This window comes from Lepidochelys olivacea, assembly GCF_965140295.1.
Source record: "Lepidochelys olivacea isolate rLepOli2 genome assembly, chromosome: 9".
NCBI classification, from domain to species: Eukaryota; Metazoa; Chordata; order Testudines; family Cheloniidae; genus Lepidochelys; species Lepidochelys olivacea.
In genome coordinates this window covers 50905369-50928602 of record NC_140419.1, presented here as the reverse complement: position 1 = coordinate 50928602, position 23234 = coordinate 50905369, and the positions used below count along the sequence as shown (strand labels likewise).

The 23234-nt window shown below is 53.9% G+C and overlaps 1 protein-coding gene across 2 annotated transcripts in view; it reads left to right on the top strand.

Moving 5' to 3' along the window:
- The window catches only part of PFKL (phosphofructokinase, liver type), a 35726-nt gene extending 21044 nt beyond the window's left edge, over positions 1-14682 (top strand). For both annotated transcript variants that reach the window (XM_084639335.1, XM_084639336.1), the window contains exons 12-22: positions 2268-2331; positions 2675-2821; positions 3154-3224; positions 4290-4377; positions 7334-7486; positions 9255-9419; positions 10474-10535; positions 11978-12089; positions 12538-12637; positions 13146-13251; positions 13776-14682. In XM_084639335.1, the coding sequence (XP_084495461.1) occupies positions 2268-2331; positions 2675-2821; positions 3154-3224; positions 4290-4377; positions 7334-7486; positions 9255-9419; positions 10474-10535; positions 11978-12089; positions 12538-12637; positions 13146-13251; positions 13776-13923 (1216 nt within the window). In that variant the 3' untranslated portion in view covers positions 13924-14682. The remainder of the gene's footprint in view (positions 1-2267; positions 2332-2674; positions 2822-3153; positions 3225-4289; positions 4378-7333; positions 7487-9254; positions 9420-10473; positions 10536-11977; positions 12090-12537; positions 12638-13145; positions 13252-13775) is intronic.
- Positions 14683-23234: the final 8552 nt, after the last annotated feature.

The following is a 23234-nucleotide window of genomic DNA, read 5'->3' as shown; positions in this document are numbered from 1 at the left end:
TGGGAGAGCAACACTGGCAGTCACTGAGAGTGAAATTTGGAACTGCAGGTGGGTGGCAGCTAAACTGACATGCCCAAGGAAGTGAAATGCGTGTGCACGAGGCCCAGGGTAGGGGCAGGAGGGACTCTGCATTTCCATTCTCCCGCCCCTCCCTTCCTCCAGCAGGTCCTGGCCCTTCTCGCAGTGCTGGGGGAGTGAGCAGGCAGAGGGAAGCTGGGGGTGGGAGCTGTGCAGGGAGAAGTAGGGTGGAAAGGGGGGATCAGAGCTGTGCAGTGGGAGAGGTTGGGGGAGGTTTTATCTCTCTCCCGCCAACCACCCCACATCCCTGTCCCCCTTTCAAAATACACCCCCCCCCCATGCTAGTCCCTGTGCTGTTCCCGTGTCCTCTGCCCAGCCCCTCACCCTGCGGGTTCCCTGCCAACGCCTGCTGCCCACAGAGAGGAAGGCTGGGGAGGGAGCTCTGGTCCATGCTGCATGGGCAGAGAGAGGGGCGACAAGCAGATGGCACAGGGCACTGAGGGAGCTACGTGCAGCCAGGGCATGCTGGGGCTGGGCAGTGGCTGCCATGGAGCCAGAGGCCGGGCAGAGGGACATGGGGAGGGGCTGAGAAGTTGTTTTGAAAAGCCAAGGAAATGCACTGTGCAGCAGCATGGCTAAAGCACGGCTCGGGCCACCCGGTGGGGCGGGGCCCTTCCAGAGGGTGGCTAACCCTCAGCCTCCGCAAAGAGCCAGCGAGAGTGACGCCAGCCCTGCACTGCAGCCTCCCTTGCCCTCCGTGGGCGAGGTCCCAGCCTGCTGCCAGCACCCGCAGCAGCGCTCTGCACACGCAGGGGACACAGCCCACGAGCCCTGCGGGGGACGGACAGACAGACAGACAGCCTCGCTTTGCTGAGACGACTCTCCGGCTCAGGCCAGGCACAGCAAACAGGAGTCACCTACCCCGGCCTGAGCCTGCTCCACACAAACCTCCCCGACTTGCTGCTCCCTCCCCTTCGCCCTGACCGTGAGGAGCCCTTCTGAGACACTGCCTTCGCCAACCCCTTTGCTAAGCCCAGAGACCACTGCCACGTCTGCCAGCAGCGCGCCAGCCGTCCCCAGGACACAGAGCCCTGGGCCCTGCCACTGACACACCCTGCAGCTCCCAGCGCTGAGGGCAGCCCCGATCCTCACGGTACACGTGCAGCGTCACCGCGATAGCTCTGCCAACCTGCTCCAACTGCTCCCTCCTCCGGTCAGTACAGCTCCCGCTAGCACGGCGACCGCAGCTCGGGGGCATGCAGAGAAATGCTGCAGTTCAGATCTGTGCAACACAAGGCAGAAAATGACACATTTTCTTAGTCATTCTTCGTGGCTGCTTCTCATGGCAGCAGCCTGACTGTGCCATTTTCAGCGGCAATTGCCAGCTCCCGGGGGCAGAGTTAAGGTTGTGCTGGGGTCTGGGGGGGTTATGTTCCTTAACCCTGTATGGCCTGGTTTGCATAGCTGAGCTCATCATTCTGGAAGGGCATGAGGCACCACTGGGCAACCTTCGCTCAGGAGCAAAGTTTTGCAGGCCGTTAATTAGCAGCACAGCCCATGCGATCAAATCTGCATGTGGAGCTGCTCAGCATTTCTGTTAGAACGTCCCGAAAGTGAAGTTCTTCTCACTCAGCTGCCAGGATTTAAAATCTCGTGTGTAAGGCAGGATCCTGGAATTCTGATGAGTTTGACACTACCTTAACCAAAGGAAAATGGTTTTGCCATTTCCCAAGGCTCTGAGAGTACTAAAATGTACCAAAACTACTCTGAAACCTGTTAAAAAAAGATGAAATTTGGGAGGGGGTTGCTCTAAATGGGAGACGTTAATTGAGATCTGGGAGAGAGAGATTCAAAGTAGTCCAATGTTCATACACAAGCAACAAAAAACACTAGTTTAAATTCTGGAAGTACAATAGCATAATGCCATTGACTGTCCAGCCTTTCCCACCTTGGGGAATGCAGATGCACAAGTAGCTGAGATACGGGGCTCATGCTTCGTTAGCTACACCCTCAGCTGGAGTAAAAGGCATAGCTCTACCCCCTTCTCTCCCTCCCCTCCGAACATCCAGTTCCTACAGTCTGACACCCTGGAGCTGTTCTCCTAGGCACGTGGCCCTGCCCCCTCCCTGTTTAAATCTGTGATCTCCGACTTGGCGCTGATCGCTAGCTCTGGAGTGGATCCTGCGGGTGGGGTTCGCGGTGATTGTGCTGCGGGGCGACTGGCTCATCGAGAGTGGTTTTCTTTCCAGGAGCTTTGAAAATAACTGGAACATTTACAAGCTCCTGGCACATCAGAAGACAGCCCATGAAAAGGTAAGTTGCGGGGGAGAAGGTGCAGAGAGTGCTTGGGCTCTTGGGTCTAATCTAGCATGCACTGCAAGCTTACCATCCCTGGTGCCCCAGGTGTGGCAGCACGCCCTCCCACAGTGACAGGGCTGATCCAGAGAATTTGTGGTCACAGTGATCTCTGGAGTCTCAAATCCAAGGATCATGGAGCAGAGTGCCTCTGGTGCCATTCGGCTGATGTGGCTGGGGGTCACCTGGGCTGGGGCTGGCGGGTGTGTGGTGAGGAAGTGCCACAGTTCCCTGGCACACGTGTGCTCCCCCTGCTGTGGCTGTCTGTACCGACTGGGGCTGTTTGTTTCCCTGCCGGCAGACTCACTTCAGCCTGGTGATTCTGAATGTCGGTGCCCCGGCGGCCGGCATGAACGCAGCTGTCAGGTCGGCAGTGCGCATCGGGATCTCCCAGGGGCACATGGTCTACGTGGCAAATGATGGCTTTGAAGGCTTGTCGAAGGGGCAGGTACACATCTCCAATTTGACTGGCGGTGGGGGCAGCCGGGGGCAGACATCGGCATGTGCCTCTGGGGAACCTACTCGGGTGGCTTCATATTAACACCCCTGGTGAATATTTGCCACGTCACCAAGACGTCGGTAAGCTGGCCCCGTCCAGTGAGATCGGCAGGCTGAGCAGCCAAATTCCATCCGCATGCGCCCCCTCCAAAACGTACCATCATCTCACTGGCCAGAGCCGGGGGATTTGCTGAGGGGGTCTCAGGCTTCCCAGCCAGGCTAGGAGCAAATAGGAAAAGGCCAGACTGTCGTCGGCGTGAACCAAAACATTGCTCCTTGCAGATCCGCCAGGTGGGCTGGCATGACGTAGCAGGCTGGCTGGGACGCGGCGGGTCCATGCTGGGCACGAAGCGGTAAGTGCCACGGGCGGGCTGGGTGAATCCTCACTGTGCTCAGCAGCAAGCACTGCTCGAAGTGTCAGGGCAGGAGCAGAGAGACCGGGGCCAAGCGCAAGTTTCTGAAACTCCGTGACCCACTGAGGCAGGGCTAGCCTCACACGTACTCTGAGCAAATGTCCGTTAATCTCCTTGAAGCAAAACCTGTGTCTAGAACTGATCTGCCTGCTGCAAAATGCTGCATATCCCCAGAGCAGAACCATTGCCAGCTCAAGCCTGGGGTCGCCCCACGGCAGCCTAGGAGTCATTCCAGGGGTCACTGGAGTCAACATCTCCCATTGCTGTTGAGGGGAGAGAAGGCTCGGTGTGAAAAGGAAACTTCCCCAAAATGGGAGGGGGGAGCAACTGGCCTCTTGGGATCCTGCTGCAGGGTGCGTCCCTTTAATCCAGCTGTGAATTCATAGGGTAGCTGCAGGCACCTGTGTGGAACGAGAATAAACCCTGCTTGCTCAGGCCGCCTGTGTTGTCCATCGCTTTTGCACAAGGTGCATCTAGTGTGACCTCCCATATAACACAGCCCAGAGATCGTCACTCAGTGGTACCTGCTTCAAGCCCATATCTTATTTCCAGACAAGTTCCTCACCTTATCCTTGCTCTGTTCATCCTGAACAGAACATAAGAACAGCCATACTGGGTCAGACCAATTGTCCATCTAGCCTAGTGTCCTGTCTTCCGTCAGTGGCCAATGCCAGGTGCGCCAGAGGGAATGAACAGAACAGGTAATCATCAAGTGATCCACCCCCTGTCGCCCATTCCCAGCTTCTGGCAAACAGAGACTAGGACGCCATCCCTGTCCATCCTGGCTAATAGCCATTAAGCACTAATGACTGGGTGGCAGGGAGGGAATTCTCTTGCCATCCAGTCAGGGCTGAGATTTCAGGTGACAGTCCCTTGATGAAGCAGGTTCCTTCTCACTAGTGTGTGTTCTTCCTTGGGTGTGGCCAGCCCAGCCCCCAGCTGTAGAACCACAGTGGTGTGCAGGGTACGTTCTGCACTCAGCCACCTCCTTGTTTCGCTTTCCAGAACTCTTCCGAAGACCTGCATGGAAAAGATCGTGGAGAACGTGCGGAAATTCAACATCCACGGACTCCTTGTTGTTGGAGGCTTTGAGGTGGGTTGAGGCTGCCCCCTTCGACAGTCTGTTGGGCAAGGGGGCTAGTGAATTATTTTGTAAGACAGCAGAACCTCAGAGTTACGGACCCCTTGGGAAAGGAGCTCTGAACAATGTCTTCACCTCCTACCTGTAAGCAACTGCCCCGCACATGGGGGTGGGGACAGGCAGCTGGGTCTAGCCCCCTGGCTACAAGGATGATGAGTGAGGCACCATGGGCACAGTGGTATCAGTGAGCGTGCAGTGCAGGCTTTGGCCCTTTAAAACTGAGATGATCCTCCAGAGCCCAGTGTGCCAGCAGTCGCTTAGGCTCTGATTCCAGCAGCTCACACTCCAGGCCAGGCTCTGGCCACAAGAGCAGCAGCTCCCGCCCCAGCACCGACAGCTTCCTTGTAGCATCAGCAGCTTGGGCTCAGACTGAGCTTGCAAGCTTGTCCCCCTCCCGACTAAGGGGAGGGGATGAAACCAGCGCCAGTGGCTTACAGGAAAGGGGCACAGACCCCAGCGTTGCTCCTGCTCTGCCAGCTCGGGCTGCCAGCAGGGGCTCACTGCTGTGCCTGCCAACCTCAGCATCTTCACCGCCTAGCTGTAAATGGCTACCCATGCATGGGGTGAAGGTGGGAACAAGCAGCCCAGATGTGCTTACCTTTAAGGTGCAATACAGGCACAGTACAGTATTTGCCTTTTGTTTGTTTGTTTTGTTTGTTTCACTGCTGCCTGATCACATTCTTCTGGTTCCACCTGGTGTCTGGTTGACCACTCAGTCTGTAACTCTGGTGTTTGGGTCTTTGAGGTTCTACTGTACTTGTATTCCATCTGAGATCAGGGTCCCGCTGCTAGGCACTAGACATGCTGGTGGTAGGAGGCAGTGCCCACCTCAAAGAGCTTATAGTTCTCAACAGACCAGGCAAAGGGTGTTCCAGCCCCATGTTGCAGATGGAGAACTGAGGCCCAGATGGATGAAGCACCTTGGTCAAGTCACATGGGCAGTCTGTGGCAGAGCTGGGACTAGAACCTGGATCTCCTGAGCGCCAGCCTCGTGCTCTAGCCACAAGCCCGTTTTTCTGTGACATTGTGTGTATCCCAAACTGCAAAATGTGGGTGCTCACTATGGGCCTGGACACACTATGCAGGCGCTGCCTGGGTACACCCCAGCACCGCGCTGTGAGGTAGGGACTTCAGCTATCCTGCTTGGGGTCAGAAGATCACAAAAGGCTGAAGCCATTCAAGCTGGATGTAGTGGGCACTTAGCAAAGTGCACCCGATGTGAGGCGAGACACAGGCCCTGGGGTCTGCTGGGCGCTGTTGTAACCTGGCTTCAGACACCCCCTCTTGGCAGGCTCCACCAGCTCTTGCTCCAGGCCACTGCATGCAGGATGTTTCTCTCCTCCTCGGGGAGCCCACGAGCCTCCTTTCTAAACCAGCTGGGGTAAAGCTCTGCCCCTACGCTCGGTGTCTGGAGTCTGGGTATGAGTCATGGCAGCAATCACTGCTCCTGTCAGTCATACATAAGAATAGCACTGACATGCTCTTCAGCTCTGCAGCTGATGGAGCCCCACAATCTCCATGTGAGGCAGGTATGTGTTATTAACCTGGCCCTGTCCTGGCCCCTGCTTCTGGGCAGGCTCCAGCCACCTTCTCTGGCTCTGGTCTCTCAGGCTGAGACTCTGATGCCACATCTAAGGAATGGGCCCCTGCGGACCAGCTGTCCTGAGCCCCCAGGACCAGTGCTGGCTCCCCAAGACAGCCCAGTCACTCAAGGACACCCTCCCCAGAGCTCCACCCCAGTGGACACTCGGGTTTATAGTTTAACCCTTCATACTGCTTGCTTCAATTGTCACATGTCCCTGGAGACTTCGCAGAGGAATTTCTAAACCAATCACACTTTACTGATAGACAAAGCACAAGAGATACACAGATGTAGGCAAACAAAGAAAGCCCTGTATGCCACTTCCTCCCTCAGGGTCCTCCCAACTCTGAGCATTCCTTGGATTTTGGTCCATGCCTTCTGGGGTCCCAGGTCCCCCCTCTGGGACCCCTCTCCTCTAGCTCAGTCTTCTCTTCCTGAACATGGCATTTCCTCTGACTCCTGAAACCAGCTCCCTTTATCTTGTTGCTCTCTAGCCACCAGGAGGTCCCCCTTCGCTCAGCAAATATATTCCTTTTTAACAGCAACTTGTAACAGTCCTTGTCTTTGTTCCTTCGTTTCTGCTGGGGATTTTCCATTGCTTCAACCCCAGCTCCTGCAGCCATCCTGGAGAACTGGTGTCTCCTCTGCTGCAGCCATCCTTTGTTTGTGGGTGGTTCCCCCTGAAATGGAAGGTTAATGACTCTTCATTGTTCTTGTCACAGCCAGGCCGGGTGGAAAGTGACAGACCCGATTAGCCGATGGCTGATTCAGCACACGCTGAGGGATAGTTATACAGAGAGTTCAGAAAATCAGCTATACGCTGACAGATTCCCCAAGCCACTGCAGCTGCATTTTACGGAAGGGATGTTGAGTGATCTTCCCAAAGGCCTACAGAGCTGGCGGTAGCACTGGGTTGAGTAGTTGGCCGGCTCAGCAGGGAAAGCCAGTGGCTGAGCTCGACACTATTTATCATTATTTAGTACTGATATTGTGGTAGCGCCTAGGATCCCCAGCCATGGCCCATGACCCCGCTGCGCTAGGTGCTGTACACAGAGAACAAAGAGACAATCCATGTCCCAAAGGCCTTACCCTGCGGAACGCTGGGGAGCTCCTGTGGCTGCTGTATGCACATTGCTGCTTTGGGGGGTAGATAGGAGATCTGAGTCTCTGCTAACCCCCAGCACCTTTGTGAGCATCTCAATTCACCGAGCATCAAACCGGCCTTGCCCGGGGGTGCAGCTCTTGGGTAGACCCCAGCTGTGAAGGTGGGGGTGGGTTATCGTCTCTGCCGAGTTGTTACGTTTCCACTGCTGCTGCCCCCTGCAGGCGTACGAGGGGGTGCTGCAGCTGGTCGAGGCCCGAGGGCAGTACGAGGAGCTCTGCATCGTCATGTGCGTGATCCCGGCCACCATCAGTAACAACGTGCCCGGGACCGACTTCAGCCTTGGCTGCGACACGGCCGTCAATGCTGCCATGGAGGTGAGGCAAGCCCAGAATCAGGGGATGGGGGGAGGCATGGCGGCAAGTTCCTTGCAAGGTGAGCAGGAGACTTGCCACTGCTGGGAGATGCGTTCCCATCGCAGGCCCAGATCCGCAAAGGGGTTGGGCGCCGTGACGCTGCGCTTCGCAGTGCCTCGCTTGTGGTTACCTAGATCAGTGGTTTTCAACATTCGGGCTGGGTCGCGGAATTCAAGGCACTGGGTCGCCTTGCTCAGCACCCAGGGACCCTGGTGGCTGGCCAATAAAAACTAGTAGTCCCTACCTGTTCTGACACTGTGCTGCACCCCGGAAGTGGCCAGCAGCAGGTCCAACTCGTAGACAGGGGGGCCACAGGGCTCCACACGCTGCCCCCGCGGTGCCTGCAGGCGAGAGCCGCGCGGAGCCGTTTGCACGCCTCCGCCTAGGAGCCAGACCTGTTGGTCGCTTCCAGGGTACAGTGTAGTCTGCAGTGCCAGGACGGGTGGGAAGCCTGCCTCTGCACCCCAGCCGCGCCACTGACCAGGAGCTGCCAGAGGTAAGCCCACGCCCCAATCTGCTACCCCAGCCCTGAGCCCCTCCCAAACCCAGAGCCCCTTCCTGCACCCCAAACCCTTCATCCCCGGCCCCACCCCAGAGCCTGAACCCCCAGCTCAGAGACCTGATAACCACTGACCTAGATAACCCCGGGACCAGCACTGTGATTTGCAGAGCCCGAGGTTGGCTGCTAGGCTGCTGCTGCTTCCAACGTCATTGGGCCAGAGAGGGAGCAAGCATGACTCTGTGGTCCAGTGCGTGCGGCATCCTCCTACAGGGTGAGTCCCAGTGTCCAGTCCCCTTGCTCTAGGCGCTCTCGCCCACCCCCTGACAAATTCCACAGTGCAGCTATGAGCCGTCAGCACAAAACCCTGCAGCCCGTTGAACAGGGAAAAGTGCAGAAGAAGGCGGTGCCTTTTGGCTGCCCACCCCGCCCTGCATTTCCAGCATGGGTCACCCACACTGCCCCGTGCTCCCCCATCCCCTCTGCACACTGTCTGGGGAGATACTCGCTCACCCCCCACACAGAGTGCAGAGACCCACCCCTTGCAGCCCAGGCTCCTGCTGGGGCCAGCCTTGACAGCCTCCTGCACCCCAAAGCAGCCCCTTCCTCCCCCCATTGCTGTGTTGGCCTTGTCCTCCCTCCCTGCGCTGGCTAGATGCTCTGCTCATCACCTTGCTAAGCCAGGCTGAGGCCTGGCCCTGGAAACCATGCTGGACCTGTCGGCCAGAAAGATCCCACCACAGACAGGCCCAGGCCTGTGTCACCAGGTTTCACGCAGTAAGGGGAGGGACTAAAGGGCAATTCCCCTTCCTCCTCCCGTTCAGCCTGGGCCCTGCAGAGTGCCCCCACCATGCCCCACAGCCTGCCAGACAGCAGGGCCCTCCCCAGAACAGGGCTTGGACCCAGAGCTGCCCTGACTCTGAGCAGACATCTGCCGGACAGTGGCAGAGCGCTGCCTGGAAGTGGGGGTCAAGGGCCCTGTTCTGATGGGGCGTGCATGCAGGTTGGATCGAGCATTTCAGGGGCGCTGTAAGGATTGTGAAGGGCCAAGCAATCCTTGGCTGCCAGGCTGGAGGAGGAGAGCCTGTCTGCTCAGGATAATGGCAGACATGGCTCTGACCCACAGCTGGTTCTCCTTGCCAGCTGTCCGTGACCAAGGGGTGGGGATCCCATACTTGCTCCAATTCTGATTTCCATGCTAATGAGCCCTCTATTCTCTCCCCGGCACAGAGCTGTGACCGCATTAAGCAGTCTGCCTCTGGCACCAAGCGCCGCGTCTTCATTGTGGAGACCATGGGGGGTTACTGCGGCTACCTGTCGACAGTGACCGGCATCGCCGTGGGAGCAGACGCTGCCTATGTCTATGAGGATCCTTTCACCATTCACGACCTGAAGGTGAGCTCGCTCTCTGACTCCTGCGGAGATGCGCCCAGCTCTATGCAGAGCGTGTCCTTCCCTTTGGGCATGATGTGGGCCAGACTGAGATGGGGCCACGCGATACGTACAGGAACAGGAAGAACATGCAGCAGGTGACTTTGCTCCAGTGTTCCCTTAGTGTGTTCGGGGCAGACATAGTACGTGGGACCAACGTAGTACATGTAATTATTTTGCAGTGCCATTAATTAAAGGGAGGAGAGAGAGCGCAGGGTGGTTCCTGGGAGAGAGAGAGCCGTGATATCTGCCTCACTCACTGGACCGAGGAGATCTAAGCATGGGGGTTGCCAGTGGGAATTCGGTGAGGACATCAGCTGTAGATGTGAGGTGGGAGGAAGGGCACGGTGCTGGACATGGGGTTGGGAGGGTCTGATAGGGATCCCTGGGCCCAAGGATAATGAGGTAGCAGAGGAAAACGAATGGCTGCCTTTCATTGCCTCATCAGATCTGAATCTGAGTGCTGGATTCACAAAGACCCTGTGGCAGAGGCTGGTCTAGTAACCTCTCATCGTGAGGATGGCATCACCTCTTGCTACAAGGATAGGCTCCCTGGGTCCCTCTGATGCAGAGGGTGAAGAGTCTCAAGAGCCTGGGCCATCAGGGAGGCGAGGAAATGATTCACCAGAGGCCCTAGCAGTACGGCTCACCTGGGGAGGGAGCTGAATGAGCCCTAGTAACTCCCTTCCCCCAGGCGGTACCCAGGGGCCAGCCAAGGTTCGTTCATGGCTGCATTAGCACAGGGCAGAGGAGATGCTCCCATTGGATCAGCTTCCTCTCCCTGCCAGAGAGCACGTTGCAGCTGTTGTTTGGACTCTGCCGGGAGGAGGAGGAGATGATGTCGATCAGATGAGGGTGTTTCTGGATGGGGGTTGCGCTGTGCCGGAGGTTTGAACGGAGGGAAGGCGAGAGTGGGGCTAAGGGCCTTCTCTGGGGCGGGAAGCCCCTGGCTGGGCAGGTGCTGGGTGGTGGGACAGTGCTGAGTGCTGTACTAACATGCCCCGTGTCTGTCTTGTAGGCCAACGTTGAGCACTTGACTGAGAAGATGAAGACTGACATTCAGAGAGGCCTGGTGCTCCGGTGAGTCAGCCCGGGGCTCTTCTCTGTGGCAACACAGCTCTGCAGGCTGCACTACTGCTGCGAAACTAACCCAGCCTCCACGCTCCAGCCTGCAACCAGACTGTGCGGGGCACCGGCCGGCCGGCCCCCTCGGCACCCCCTGAGTGCCAGGCTGGAGAGCCCATGCAGAGCTGGGAAGGAGGGTGTTCCTGCTTAAATCCTGCTGGGGGGAGGGGTTAGTAGTTTTAACCCTTTTCCTGCTGCTGAGGAGAGTACCCCGTGGGATGCACGTTTGGAGCACAGAGGGCTCATGAGTGTGCCGGCTGAAGGACACAGCCCTGACCCTCCAGGCAGCCCAGCTGCTGCCCGTCGAATGGCTACACGCGCACGCAGGAATCGGGGAGGGGCTCTCAAGGGAAGCCAGCACGCTACGCAAGGGTGGAGAACATTGGTCTCGATGCGGCTGCGGTTGAACCGCAAAGAGTTGAAATGAACCAGTTTGAAGAGCTGAGCTTGGGGTTGGGAGTCAGCCCCATCACAGAGCAGCACCCCAAGCGCCGGGCTGGTTTTAGGGGGCTGCGACAGCTTTAGCGATTTGAGGGCCAACAAGAAGCTCTGACCTCCGGCCTTCAGAAGCTTTTATTTCCAAACCCCGCAGGTCAGCTTTAACCCGAATCAGCCTAGTGAAGCCCCCAGTGGTTAGAAACGTGGGCAGGATATACTGGGACGAACCAGCGTGGGAGAAAGCATGTGATGGGGGAGAGGAAACAGGGCTGCAGGAGCCAGGGGTGAGACCTGCGGGTGGTAGGGGTCAGCAAGTGAGACGTGGCTGTGCCGTGCGGTGTGGTCAGTGCGGGGACTGTCTCTCCCAGCCTGGCTGAGACCACCCCGGGGAGCTGCCACTATCTAGCACAGCTGAGCAGTGACTGTTTCACCAGCTGCAGTGCCTGGCGGGTGGAAGCCCGGGGAGAGGTTCCTCAGAGTGGTGCACAGGGAGCTGTCTAAGAACGGGATGAATTAGATGTAGCCTCCAGGAGGGAAAGTTCCCTGGCAGGATGATTTCTTCGGCTAGGCAGAGGTGGCAGGCCCATCCCGTGAGATGTTTGAAGCAAGGCTCCACAAAGAGCGGGCTAACACACTACCGGGGCAATCCTGCACTGGTAGGGCGAGGGAGGGAGATCTCACTGGGCTCTTCCATCCCTAATGCCTAGGGCTTCGGCCCCGAGCCAGGGCTTGGCACGCAGGGCAGCAGGAGTTTCCTGCGCTGTCTGCTGACCTGCCAAGCTTTGGTAACTGCGGAAGGTTTCAGAGGCAGCCCGATTTGGGATCATAGATTATTGTTCCAGCTCCCTGCTTTGCCCATGGTGCAGCGATCCGTGGGTAGGATCCTCTGCCCCCCAGCATGGCCTTCTGAATCGCGGGAGGCAGCCCCGCTAACGTGCTCTCCTTTGCCTTCTCCCAAGCAACGAGAAGTGCCATGAACATTACACCACTGAGTTCCTCTACAACCTGTACTCGTCCGAGGGCAGAGGGATCTTCGACTGCAGGATCAACGTCCTGGGACACCTCCAGCAGGTAGGCGGCAGCCGCGCCGGCTAGGCTGGGAACTTTCCTGGCAGGTGGCTATGGCCAAAGACGGGCTCCCGTTCAGCTCAGGAGGAGAGGCTGGGGCCTAGTCGCCTCTAGACCCTGCCTCCCCTTTGCTTTCACTGTCTTCCTGTGCTCATGGCAGTGCGGAGGCCTCCGGATGTTTAGCCAGTCGGAGTGTCGCTCTGCAGGCCGCACCCCCCCCGAAAGCGCAGCACACGCCGTGCAGGAGCTGCCTGGGCTGTATGCTCTGTGTACGGCCCAGAGGCGGGTGGCCATTTCCAGGGCACCCACTTCCCGTGTTCCACAGTGATGTGTAGATGCCCCTACCCCCCCCCCCTTCCTGCCTGGTGCCACCCCCAGCAGCTGTGCAGCAGGCTTCCTTTGTTCCTGGCTTCATTCCATGCCCCATGGGGCCACCCGTCTCCGTTTACAGGGCGGAGCTCCGACCCCCTTTGACCGTAACTATGGCACCAAGCTGGGGGTGAAGGCCATGCTGTGGATGTCAGAGAAGCTGCAGCAGGCTTATCGCAAGGGTAGGTCGAGTGTTGCGGCGAGGGGAGGCCTTGTCTGGCACAGGGAACATGGGGAGGACGCAGCGCTTGCCCTGGGCTCACAGAACACTCTGCCTGCCGAGGCATTGACACTGAGCCCCTGGGGTCCATTGGGCAGGCTTCTCCCCCACCCCGGGTGAGTGTCCAGTGGCTGAGCCAGGCTGGTAACTCTGGCCCCACCAGCCCTGGTGATCCGCGGGACACGCTCAGCATGGGGAAGTGTCCGTGCAATTTGCCAGCCCGCCCCAGCCGTGGCCTGCAGAAATAGCCTCTAGAGGTGAAAGGGGAGCAGAGGCCCCACAGGTCAGTCAGTCCTGGCCTGAAGTGGCTTGTTACGAGGTAGCCCCTGCTGATGGTGCAGCGAGCTGGCCCCTGCATTCCGGCAGCCCCTTGCTGAGGCCGAGGTCTATTGCTGGTTAAACAGCACTCTGCGGGGGACCTGCATGGCTATGTCCATGTTGCTGCTAATGCCCCGCCTGTGGTCCTGCAGGGCGCGTCTTCGCCAACTCAGCAGACTCAGCCTGTGTGATCGGGCTCAGGAAGAAGACGGTGGCCTTCAGCCCCGTGATGGAGCTCAAGAAAGTCACCGACTTTGAGTGAGTACCGGGCTGGGAGCAAGGGGGGCTCCCTTTTCCCAGTGTGCTTGCCTGCTCGGGAGCCAGGGCCTCTGCCAGCCAAGCCATCAGCGATGCGCCTCTCACGCACTGGCGGCAGGGACCGGGGTTGGCCTGATGCAGTCATGGGCCAGGACAGCAGTGCTCCCAGCGTCTCGGACAGAACTGGTGGGAGATGCCACAGCTCAAGAGCAGAACTCACTTTCCCCTTTCAGCCTGGTTTGATCTCCCCTGTCTGACTCCCCCAGAAAACCTGCCTTCCACCCACCAGGCTCCTGGTGCATTTCAAAGCCTGGGGTTGCCTGGGGTTACCGGGGTTTCCAAGACCTAGCCAGTTCCCCTTTGAAAAGCTGTCTGTTCCACTGCGGGGAAAGTGCATCTTGCAGGCTGGAAACGCTGGATGTGGGGGATTCGTCCAGCTGCTGGGAGCACGAGTCTCTGGGTAGACCCTTTGCTGCTGCAAGCAGGCTCGGTGCGGTGCTGATCTCTGTCCCTCTCCCCCACAGGCACAGGCTGCCGCAGGAACAGTGGTGGCTCAATCTGCGCCTGATGCTGAAGATGTTGGCCAACTACCAGATCAGCCTGACTGAGTACATCTCCGGCAAGATGGAGCACGTCACCCGGCGCACCCTCAGCATCGAGAAGGGGTTCTAGCACCGCCCCGCAGCTGCAGGGACGCTGTAGTGCCCCATCCCCCGTGTCTCTATTGACTCCCCACACAGTATTAGCTGAACCCCGGTCCCCAGTGGCAGGAGAGGGGCTACCAGGTGCTTGTGCTGGGCGCACTGGCTAGCAGTGACTCCCAGGATCTCCTGCCTTCTGGGGATTTCAACCAGCCCCCGAGATTAGTTGACACTACTCTCTCCCACCTGACCTGCAGAGCGGGTCTGTGGTCTGCCTCTCCCCTGCAGGGTCTGGGCTACAGGGTCCCAGGCCTACCAATGGTTCGGTGATCAATGGTTTGGGTGCCTGGCTAGAGCCACCTTACAGGGGCCTGATTCTCAGCAAGCTCTGTGCACAGACCCACAAAGATATTGAGATGCCTAATTCTCATGGCTTTCAGAGGAACGTAGGTGTCTAAAGACCCTTCAGGGTCTGGGCCCAAGCCAGGCCCCTGTAAGGCTCTCCCAGTGGGCTCGTTCCGTTTGAAGAGGTTGTCCCAGGAGGCTGGTGTCTGTGGGAGGAGCACATTCACATGCAGTCCGCACAGGGCAGCTCCTTTAGCTCACACTGAGATTTTGTTCCCATTATTTAATGTCTTCAGTGTCTGATGAATTCTTCAAAGGTGTTAGCGTCATCTGCAATGAACTGGAAGGGACCAGGGATGAGTGTCAGCTCCCCACAGGCACTTCCCAGTGGTTTTCTCTCACCATTGGGTAGGCACCCAATAAAGTCTCCTTCTGTTCTTCCCGACCTGGAAGACGTGTGTCTCCTGCATGTTCCCGCTCGCCTCCTCTGTTGGGACACTTCCCAAATTGCATTTCTTCCTGGCAGCTGGAGTCTTCCCTGGGCGCTGAGCGCCAACCCAGCCCAGCTGTGTGCTGCGCAGTGAGCGCCCAGGAGACGCTGTTTCGCACGAGTGCTTGGCTCCTGTTGCTCTCCTGCGCAGGCTCCTAGCACGGCCGAGGCGCCAAGCTCCCTTCCCTGCCCTTGCCGATGTTCCTCGTGAGTCACCATGTCCAATGCACGCTGTGGGGTAGTCACGCGTCTGTAACCAAACCTTCGCTGGCTGTGCTGTGTCCCAGTGTTCTCTGTGGTGCTGCTTGTGTCTCCTAGCGATAAAACCCGCTGAACTCGAACCTGTGTCTGGAAAGTGGCCCCTGCCTGTGTGGCCGAGCACCAGCGTGGCTGTTCTCCATGGGGGCTTGGACCAAGGGAGAGCGCGGCTCCCAGCTCGTCGTGTTGGAGTCCCGTGGCGCTGAAGTGGAGAGAGAAGGACTGTAGATCGTAGAGGGGGTGAGCTAGTCTGGAAAACAGGCCCCTCTGCCCCTCTGGTTCACTCCCCCCGTGCTTTGGTGTTCTTGTCCACCTCTGTCCTCCCAGACGCTGAAACCCCAACCAATGTGGTCTCAGAATGGTGTCTGGCTCGCTGGGAAGCAGGGCAGCGATGCAGCATGAAATCCCAGGCAAGGCCGCGGTTTGACTAAGCTTCAGCCACAGACGCAGCGCGTAGACGGCATCTCTGCAGCCTGCCGTGGGCCTTTGCTGAGCGCTAGGCGTCTGCCCTGAGCACTCTGTGCAGCTGTCCAGGAATAACAGGCAAGGCCCCATACCGCGGATTATCCTTCCCTGTAAGAGTCCAAACAGCCCAGAAATCCAGGAGCTTTCCTTGAGTCCATACTTACAGCTTCTTCTCCCAGAAAACAAGCTGACAGGTCCCCACCCGCGTGGGCTCTTTCTTTGATTGGTGGAGAGATAGGAACGCATTTAGAGTCTTTGATCTCTGATCATCGCACACAATGACCACTTGCATTCAAATGCGCAAGAATTAGCACTTCCCTGCTGAAGTTCTTCATTTGCATTCCACAAGGCTTCTTGCTCGTTTGATGGGTTATTTAGTTACTGGGGTACACATGTCAATGTTTATTACATCGTAACAGGATACGGATAAGTGAAAATGCATGTAACAGCCCATTCGTTTTCATGAAGCTTAAACACCAAATACACTCTGATACAATTAACAACTGCTTTAATCTACACTAATACACACATGAATTGGCCGGGGGCTTTGGCACGAGCTGGCACCTGGTCTGCCAGCATCACAATGATCATTATTTCCATTGCACACATGGAGAAACTGAGGTCCAGAAGAGAAGTGACTCTCCCAAGGCCCTAGAGGATGTCACTAGAAGAGAACAGAGACCACATCTTGACTCCCAGGGCAATGCCTTGGCACCAGGACTATGCAACCTCAGAGGTCAATAATCTTGCGCCATCCATGATGAGTTTTGAGCTCTAAGGTGTTAAGGTTACAAGTGTGTGCAACTATGCCTATGTGGGCCACAACTGAGGATGCCAAATTCAGGACAAACTGCTGAGAAATAGGGCAGATACACCGCAAAACAGTTAGCTAATCCCACATAGGATATACCAAACCAGCAACAAAAGTAAACTTCTGTTTCACCACACTGGCAACAAGAAGTCATAAAAGCAGTTTCCTTAGGCATTCCAGTTCTTTTATCACCACCAAAAACACTGGATTTAAAGGTGAGTGGTTTTTTACAACCACTCTCATCAAATAGAAGGTTCTCCTGATCCCAAAGGACCAGCCACACACCCAGGTCAATATATAACTTAGATCTTACCCACAAATCACGCTGATGCCAATCCTTTAGTATCTAAAATCTAAAGGTTTAAGCAGAAAAAAAAGGTGAGAGTTAAAATTGGTTAAAGGAATCAGTTACATCGAGTAATGGCAAAGTTCTTGGTTCAGGCTTGTAGCAGTGATGGAATAAACTGCTGGCTTAAGTCAAGGCTCTGGCTGCTTCCAAATCATTGGAAGGTCCTCAGTCCATTGGTTAGAATGCTCCCATTAGCATAGTCCAGAGGTTTGGGTAGGAAAGAGGCAAAATGGAGATGTTTCCAGCGCCTTTTGTAGCTTCTGCCATGTGGAGAGAATCCCATTGTCCTTACTGTGGAAAAGTACAGTAACAAGATGGTGGTTGGATCACATGGACAAGTCACATGTCCATGCATTTTGCCTAGTCACGGCAGGAAATTCCATTAAGTGTAATAGGCATCACCCATGGTTCATTGTCAGTTAAATGGTCTTTTGATGGGCCACTCAGTTTGAATAGTCCCTCCAAGATGTGCTGGCCAACTACCTTGTGGGTGTTACCCCAGGAGCAAACATTTGAAATCCAGTTATGGAGCCAATATTCATAATTTCAAATACAAAAATGATTACATGCATACAGATAGAAAAATCATAACCTTTTCATAGACATCTTACATGCCAGATTTTGTAAATATATAACAGTGGTTGCAACAATGATCTATATGGTCATATTTTAATCAGATAACTTCACAGTGTGTTTCAGTGGAGTTCAGCAAACACCCGCACACTGGCTTTCACCTTTACAACAGTTATACATCCTGAAGTGCTAAGGAGACTGGGAAGGATTCCAGGCCAAATGCAAATGACGCCTTCATCACTCACCCTTGTCCTTCCAGCTCACTGCTTTCCCACCTTAATTCTGACTCTTACAATTTGCAAAAATACACACGGATGTGAAAATACATTCTTAGGAAATGATCAGCTCCGCTTCTTCCTAGAGATCAGATAATGCATGCATCGTACGGCTGGAAAAACAGATCTGGGCCAGAAACCTGGAGAGTACGAGGGGGCCTTGTGGGGACACCTTAAATAAACATTAACCAGCAACTTTCCTCCTCACTGATAGATCAGATCACCAAATAAAGTCCTGGCCACAGCTGTGGCAAGATTTCAAATAAACAGAGCACTCAGGCAGGCAGGAAGCTCTGATGGGGACCAGACCAGACGCTCAGAAGCAAGAGCCTGTTCTCTGAAAGTGCACAGGAAAAAATATTACAGGGCTCAGCAATCTGGCATCCTTCCTACTGCAGCTCTCACTGCACAAGCACAAAGAAGGGGACCTAGGACAGGCCTGCTGCTCTGAGCACAGCTCCAAGGAGCCTGTGAGGGCGAGCCCCACATAGGGGGCGACAGACGGAGCTCTGAGTTGGCTGGAGAAAATCTCAGTGGAGGTTCTGGTCCAGCTCCGCATAGGGACTTTGGTGTCCAAATCCTGGGTGGTGGCTGCGAGCCACACAGCCCCCACTTGGTTGCTCAGAGCATGCCTGCCAAATCCAGCCAGAGGAGGAGGAGAATAAATAAATAACCATTGGAGCAGAGGACTGGACGCTGGGTCCGCTGTCTCCTAGGTGGGTGTCCCAACCACTAGCCCTAGTGGTGTTCTTACACTGTCGGCGGTATCTCCCATCGGCTGGCATAGGCAGCTCCCCACCAAGTGTACTGGCTGTGTGGATCCCATTCATAGGTGCCCGTCTCTCTCCATGCATTGTATAGGGAACCTGGGTGTCTCTAGCAGGGTCCTGGCCCTTTAAGGGAGGGTGAGAGCCCAGTTCCAGGGGTTGGGAAGAACTGAAGCAGGCACTGGGAGAGAGGAAGATGGTCCGGGGGAGCAGTCCGTGCCTGGGAAAAGGAAGGCACGGGGCCATCCCAGGCCGCTGTTCCTTTAAGGGCCAGGACTTGGTGCCTTGTAGGGATAGGAGGGGGGGTGGAAGGCTTGGTTCGGCTCTGCTCTGCTCTCTCACCTAGTGCACACAGTGGGTTGGGGTTATTAGACCCACCTGGGGAGGATCAAGTACGTGGTTAGGTGGCTGACTCAAAAGGAGGCTCCACAGCTAGTGATTATAGTTGCTGGGATAAAGAAATCCCCCAGCACACAGACTCAGCAGGAGGGCTGTGAAACTCTGGCTTTGAGGGGTGAGTTACAGGTGTGGGACCCCAGAAATTAGAGCCATTGTCCCTGGAAGGAGGGCTGTGAAACTCTGAATTTAAGGGGAAAGGGCAAAGAGGCTCTTCTGGGAGCCAGGTGGTGTTTAAAAAAACCAGATCCCAAGAGAGGGGGAATATTACTTTAAAGACATTTTGCTGTAAATTATTTCTGGGAACTCAGAGAGAAACTGAGGCAGGGTGTGTGTAGGGCACGAAGGGATGCCCTGGGATGGCACCAGTGTACAGTGCCTAACTCAGGCTTTGTGGATCCCAGTGATTTTCAAGGTGCCTAAAGTTGGCATTGTGATGCTCCGTGCTGCCTGGTATGGCTCACAACCAAGACTGTTGACCTCAGATGGTGTGTTCTGGCATTAGATTTCACCAAGCCAGCAATAAATGTGAATTCCTTAAGGGTTAATACTTACTAACATATGCACCCCGTTGCTATTGTTGACTAATCATAGCAACACCTGCCTGTCACTCAGGCCCATAACATGGGTATCATCTTTGGCTTAGGCCTCTCTCTAGGTGCTCCCATCCAGGCTACAGCTAAGTCATGCAGATTCTCTCTGCACAAACGTCTCTAAGATACGGCCTTTGCTGGCCATCCACACAGCAAAAGCTCTCATTCAGGCAACACCCTTTTCTTAGGCCTTAACAAATGCAGTCTACCTCAGGAACATGTTATGTATGTTAAACACACCTTAGCACCGAGTGGCGACAGCAATACATAATGTTTAAATATGTGACTAACTGTCCGTCTTAGGCTGCCCAGGATTAGGTAACCTGTTCTAAATACTGCAGTCATTGGTCACAGAGGGTCAAATGGGGTTTCACATCATACTTGTCATTCGTATTACTTACCAAGATTTTGTGCACACCTTTTCTAACAGGATAAGTTTTTCCAGTGTAGACACGGCCTAAGGTGACATAGTTTACTCCTAAATGACATCAGAACCATTTAGATCTACTTCCTGGGTCACTCCCCTCTTACATATCATCCCTGCATTTGTCCCAGGAGCGCTCAAATCTTTATGATCCTTTATAATACAGTAGCACCTAGAGACCCCACCAGAGATCAAGGCCCCATTGTGATCAGGGCTGTTACAGACAACCAAGTCAGCGTCAACACAGGTTAATAGATTCCAAGGCCAGAAGGGACCACTGTGATCACCTACTCATTTGAACTTGAGCAGAGCTTTTAGAAAAACTTCCAATCTTGATTTTAAAATGGCCAGTGATGGAGAATCCACTGTGACCCTTGGTAAATTGTTCCAGTGGTTAATTACTCTCCCCGTTAAAGTGAATCTTATTTCTCATCTATATTTGTCTGGCTTCAACTTCCAGCGATTGGACTGTTAGACCTTTCTCTACTAGATTTAGAGCCTGTTACCAAATATTTGTTCCCGTATAGGTACTTACAGATTGAGCTTCTTGAGTCTAACAAAAAGAAGTCTATAGGGTGACTTGATCACAATCTAATGTAATTTATCACCAGAAGGCATGTTTTTTACTCCTTTAATCAATCTCATGGCTCTTCTCTGAACCTCTCTCCAGTTTATCAACACTCTTCTTGAATTTCAGAGTAGCAGCTATGTTAGTCTGAATCCGCAAAAAGAACAGGAGTACTTGTGGCACCTTAGAGACTAACAAATTTATAGGAGCATAAGCTTTCATGAGCTACAGCCCACTTCATCGGATGCATTAAATGGAATTGTGGGCACCAGAACTGGACACACTATTCCAGCAGCAGTCTCACCAGTGCCAAATACAGAGGCAATATAATCTCTTTACTCCTATTTGTTATTCCCATTTATGCATCCAAGGTTTGGCCACAGAGTTTCACTGGGAGTCCATGTTCGGCTGATTATTCGCTGTGACCCTCAAATCTTTTTCTGAGTCGCTGCTTCCCAGAAGAGAGTCCCCCATCCTGTAAGTATCGCTGACGTTCTTTGTTCCTAGATATATACACTAACTGTTAGCCATATTAAAATGCATATTGTTTGCTTGCGCCCAGCGTACTAAGACATCCAGATTGCTCCATATGATTGACCTGTCCTTGTCATCATTTCACTCCCCCAATCTTTATATCATTTGCAAACTCTATCAGTGATGAGCTTGTTTTCTTCCAGGCCATTGACAAAAAAGTTAACATAGGATAGGGCCAAGAACAGGGCTCTATGAGACCTCACAAGAAACATACCCACCTGATTCCCCATTTAGAGTTATATTTTGAGACCGAGCAGTTAGACAGTCTTTAACCCACTTAATGTGTGTCATGTTGATTCTGTATTACTTATTTTTTTAAATTAAAATGTCTTACCATCCAAGTCAAATGCTTTACAGAAGTCTAAGCACATTACATCAATACTATTACCTTTATCAACCAAACTTGTAATCTCATCAAAAAGTTAGTTCGACAGCATCTATTTTTCATAAACCCATATTGATTGGCATTATATTAGCCTCCTTTAATTCTTTATTTATTGATTCTTGTATCAGCCACTCCATTATATTGCCCAGGATCTATGTCAGAGTGACAGACCTATAGTTACCCAGGTCATCCTGTTTACAATTTTTTAAATATTGGCCCAACTTTAGTTCTCCTCCAGTTTTCTAGAACTTCTTTAGTGTTCCAAAAGTTATTAAAATCAACCTTAATAATCCAGCAAGCTCCTTGGCCAGCTCTTTTAAAACTCATATGGAAATTATCGGGACCTGACAAGACAAACTCGGGCTGGGGAAAAACAGAGGCACAGAGAAGCAAAGTGATTTGCCCAAGCAGAGCTAGGAATAGACCCCGTCTCCAGACTTGCCCTGTACATTACTGCTCAGGGCTATTTGCTGTCAGAGTTCATTGGGGAGGAAAATAGGTGGAGATAAGCAAAGCTAGATCATCATTCCACTTACTCTCATCACCCAATTGCTAAGACAGGTAGAATAGATTGGCCTGAGGAGAAAGGTCAGTGCATTAATCCCCATACACCATTCAACCCCATGGCACAAAGGACTCCTCTTTGAAAATTGTTCCTAAACCAGATGGAAAAATGCCACTGCCTTTTGAACACAGTGCATGCCATAGTAAGAGTTTTGTCAAATTCTGCAGAGCACTGGGCAATTTCATTAAAGTACAGCATTCTGCACAGTAAGGCCCTTCTGGGCTTCCAGTATCCCATGCACACATGCCCCAATTCAGCAGTATCATCTGCCAAAGCAGCTGAGCAGTAAGCCGCACAGAGCAGTGAGCTGGAAAGGGGTGGGTGACACTGGCTTACTGGAAAGTTTTTATTGCAGAGCTGTGGACTTTCTTTTTTGAAAAGCACCATTAACACTAGGCTCCACAGAACAGGCAATTATATATTTATGAACAGCAGTAATTAGAAAAGAGAATTTAATCTTTTTGGCTACTTAGAGAATTACAAAAAAGACAATAGCATCATTTTATGGCTCAGGAGCTCTGACCCGTAGCTATTTCAGACTCCCCTAGTGCTGGGAGAGAAATAACAGAACTAATTTCAGTTGCATAGATTACAGGACAGTTGTGAAGTAGATTGAGAAATGCTGTTCAGCTCTGCAGGAAAAAGCACAGAAAAAAAGGAAATGAGGGATTGGAGCCTTTGGAATGGACCCTGAGAACAGAGTGCAGGAGTGTGGACTAAAGACCTAGATCCTTGAAGGCATTTAGGGGCCTAACCTCCACTGAAATCTAAATTAGCAAAGTCAAATGCTATTCTCCTATTCAAAGGCCAGGTTAATGGGCCATGTGCAAGGGACCTCCCAACGCTGGGCACCAGAATCCTCCCCTGAGGCCTGGCAATGACAGGGAAGGACATCCGTGCTACATCTCCTGTGGTAACGTCTGGCCAGTGGAACAATGCAGTATGTAGACCCCCAACCCTGCTGTGGAGAGGGGCACTGAGGAGCAGAGTGGTATTAGTGAAGCCCGCACTGCAGGTGTTGTGCTAGTCTGTAATCAATTCAGCATTCAGCGCCCTGCGCTGTGTATCCCACAGAGTGGGTACCCATGTGGCACCAGGGCTGACATCGCACTTGGAAGAACATATGTTTATATTAAGTCAGCCCCTCACTCCATTGGGTGGCATCCCTGGCACAATGTAGAAGAACACAACTGCTGCCTTGAGCTCTGTGTTAGAGGAGACGAAGAGCCTCAGCTTTTTTCCAGCCAGACAATTAGAGTGAGTTGCAGCACTTGGTTTTAAAGCAGGATTCTCTGCTCCAACCCTGAGAACGGATCAAAGCAGCTCAGCACTATAAAGATGTAATAGGTGCATGCGATATTTGCAACAACAGGGTTAGCTATTTATATAGTCAAGTTAATAGGGCAGAGCTGAAGCTGCCTGGATCCTCTCCCCTTCACAGGTGCAGAGTGAGGTTAGTAAGTGTGATGCTTAACAGAATCACTTTGATCACCTCTATTCCAAGTACCCTTAATAGCACCAGACATGATTTGACAGACTCCATC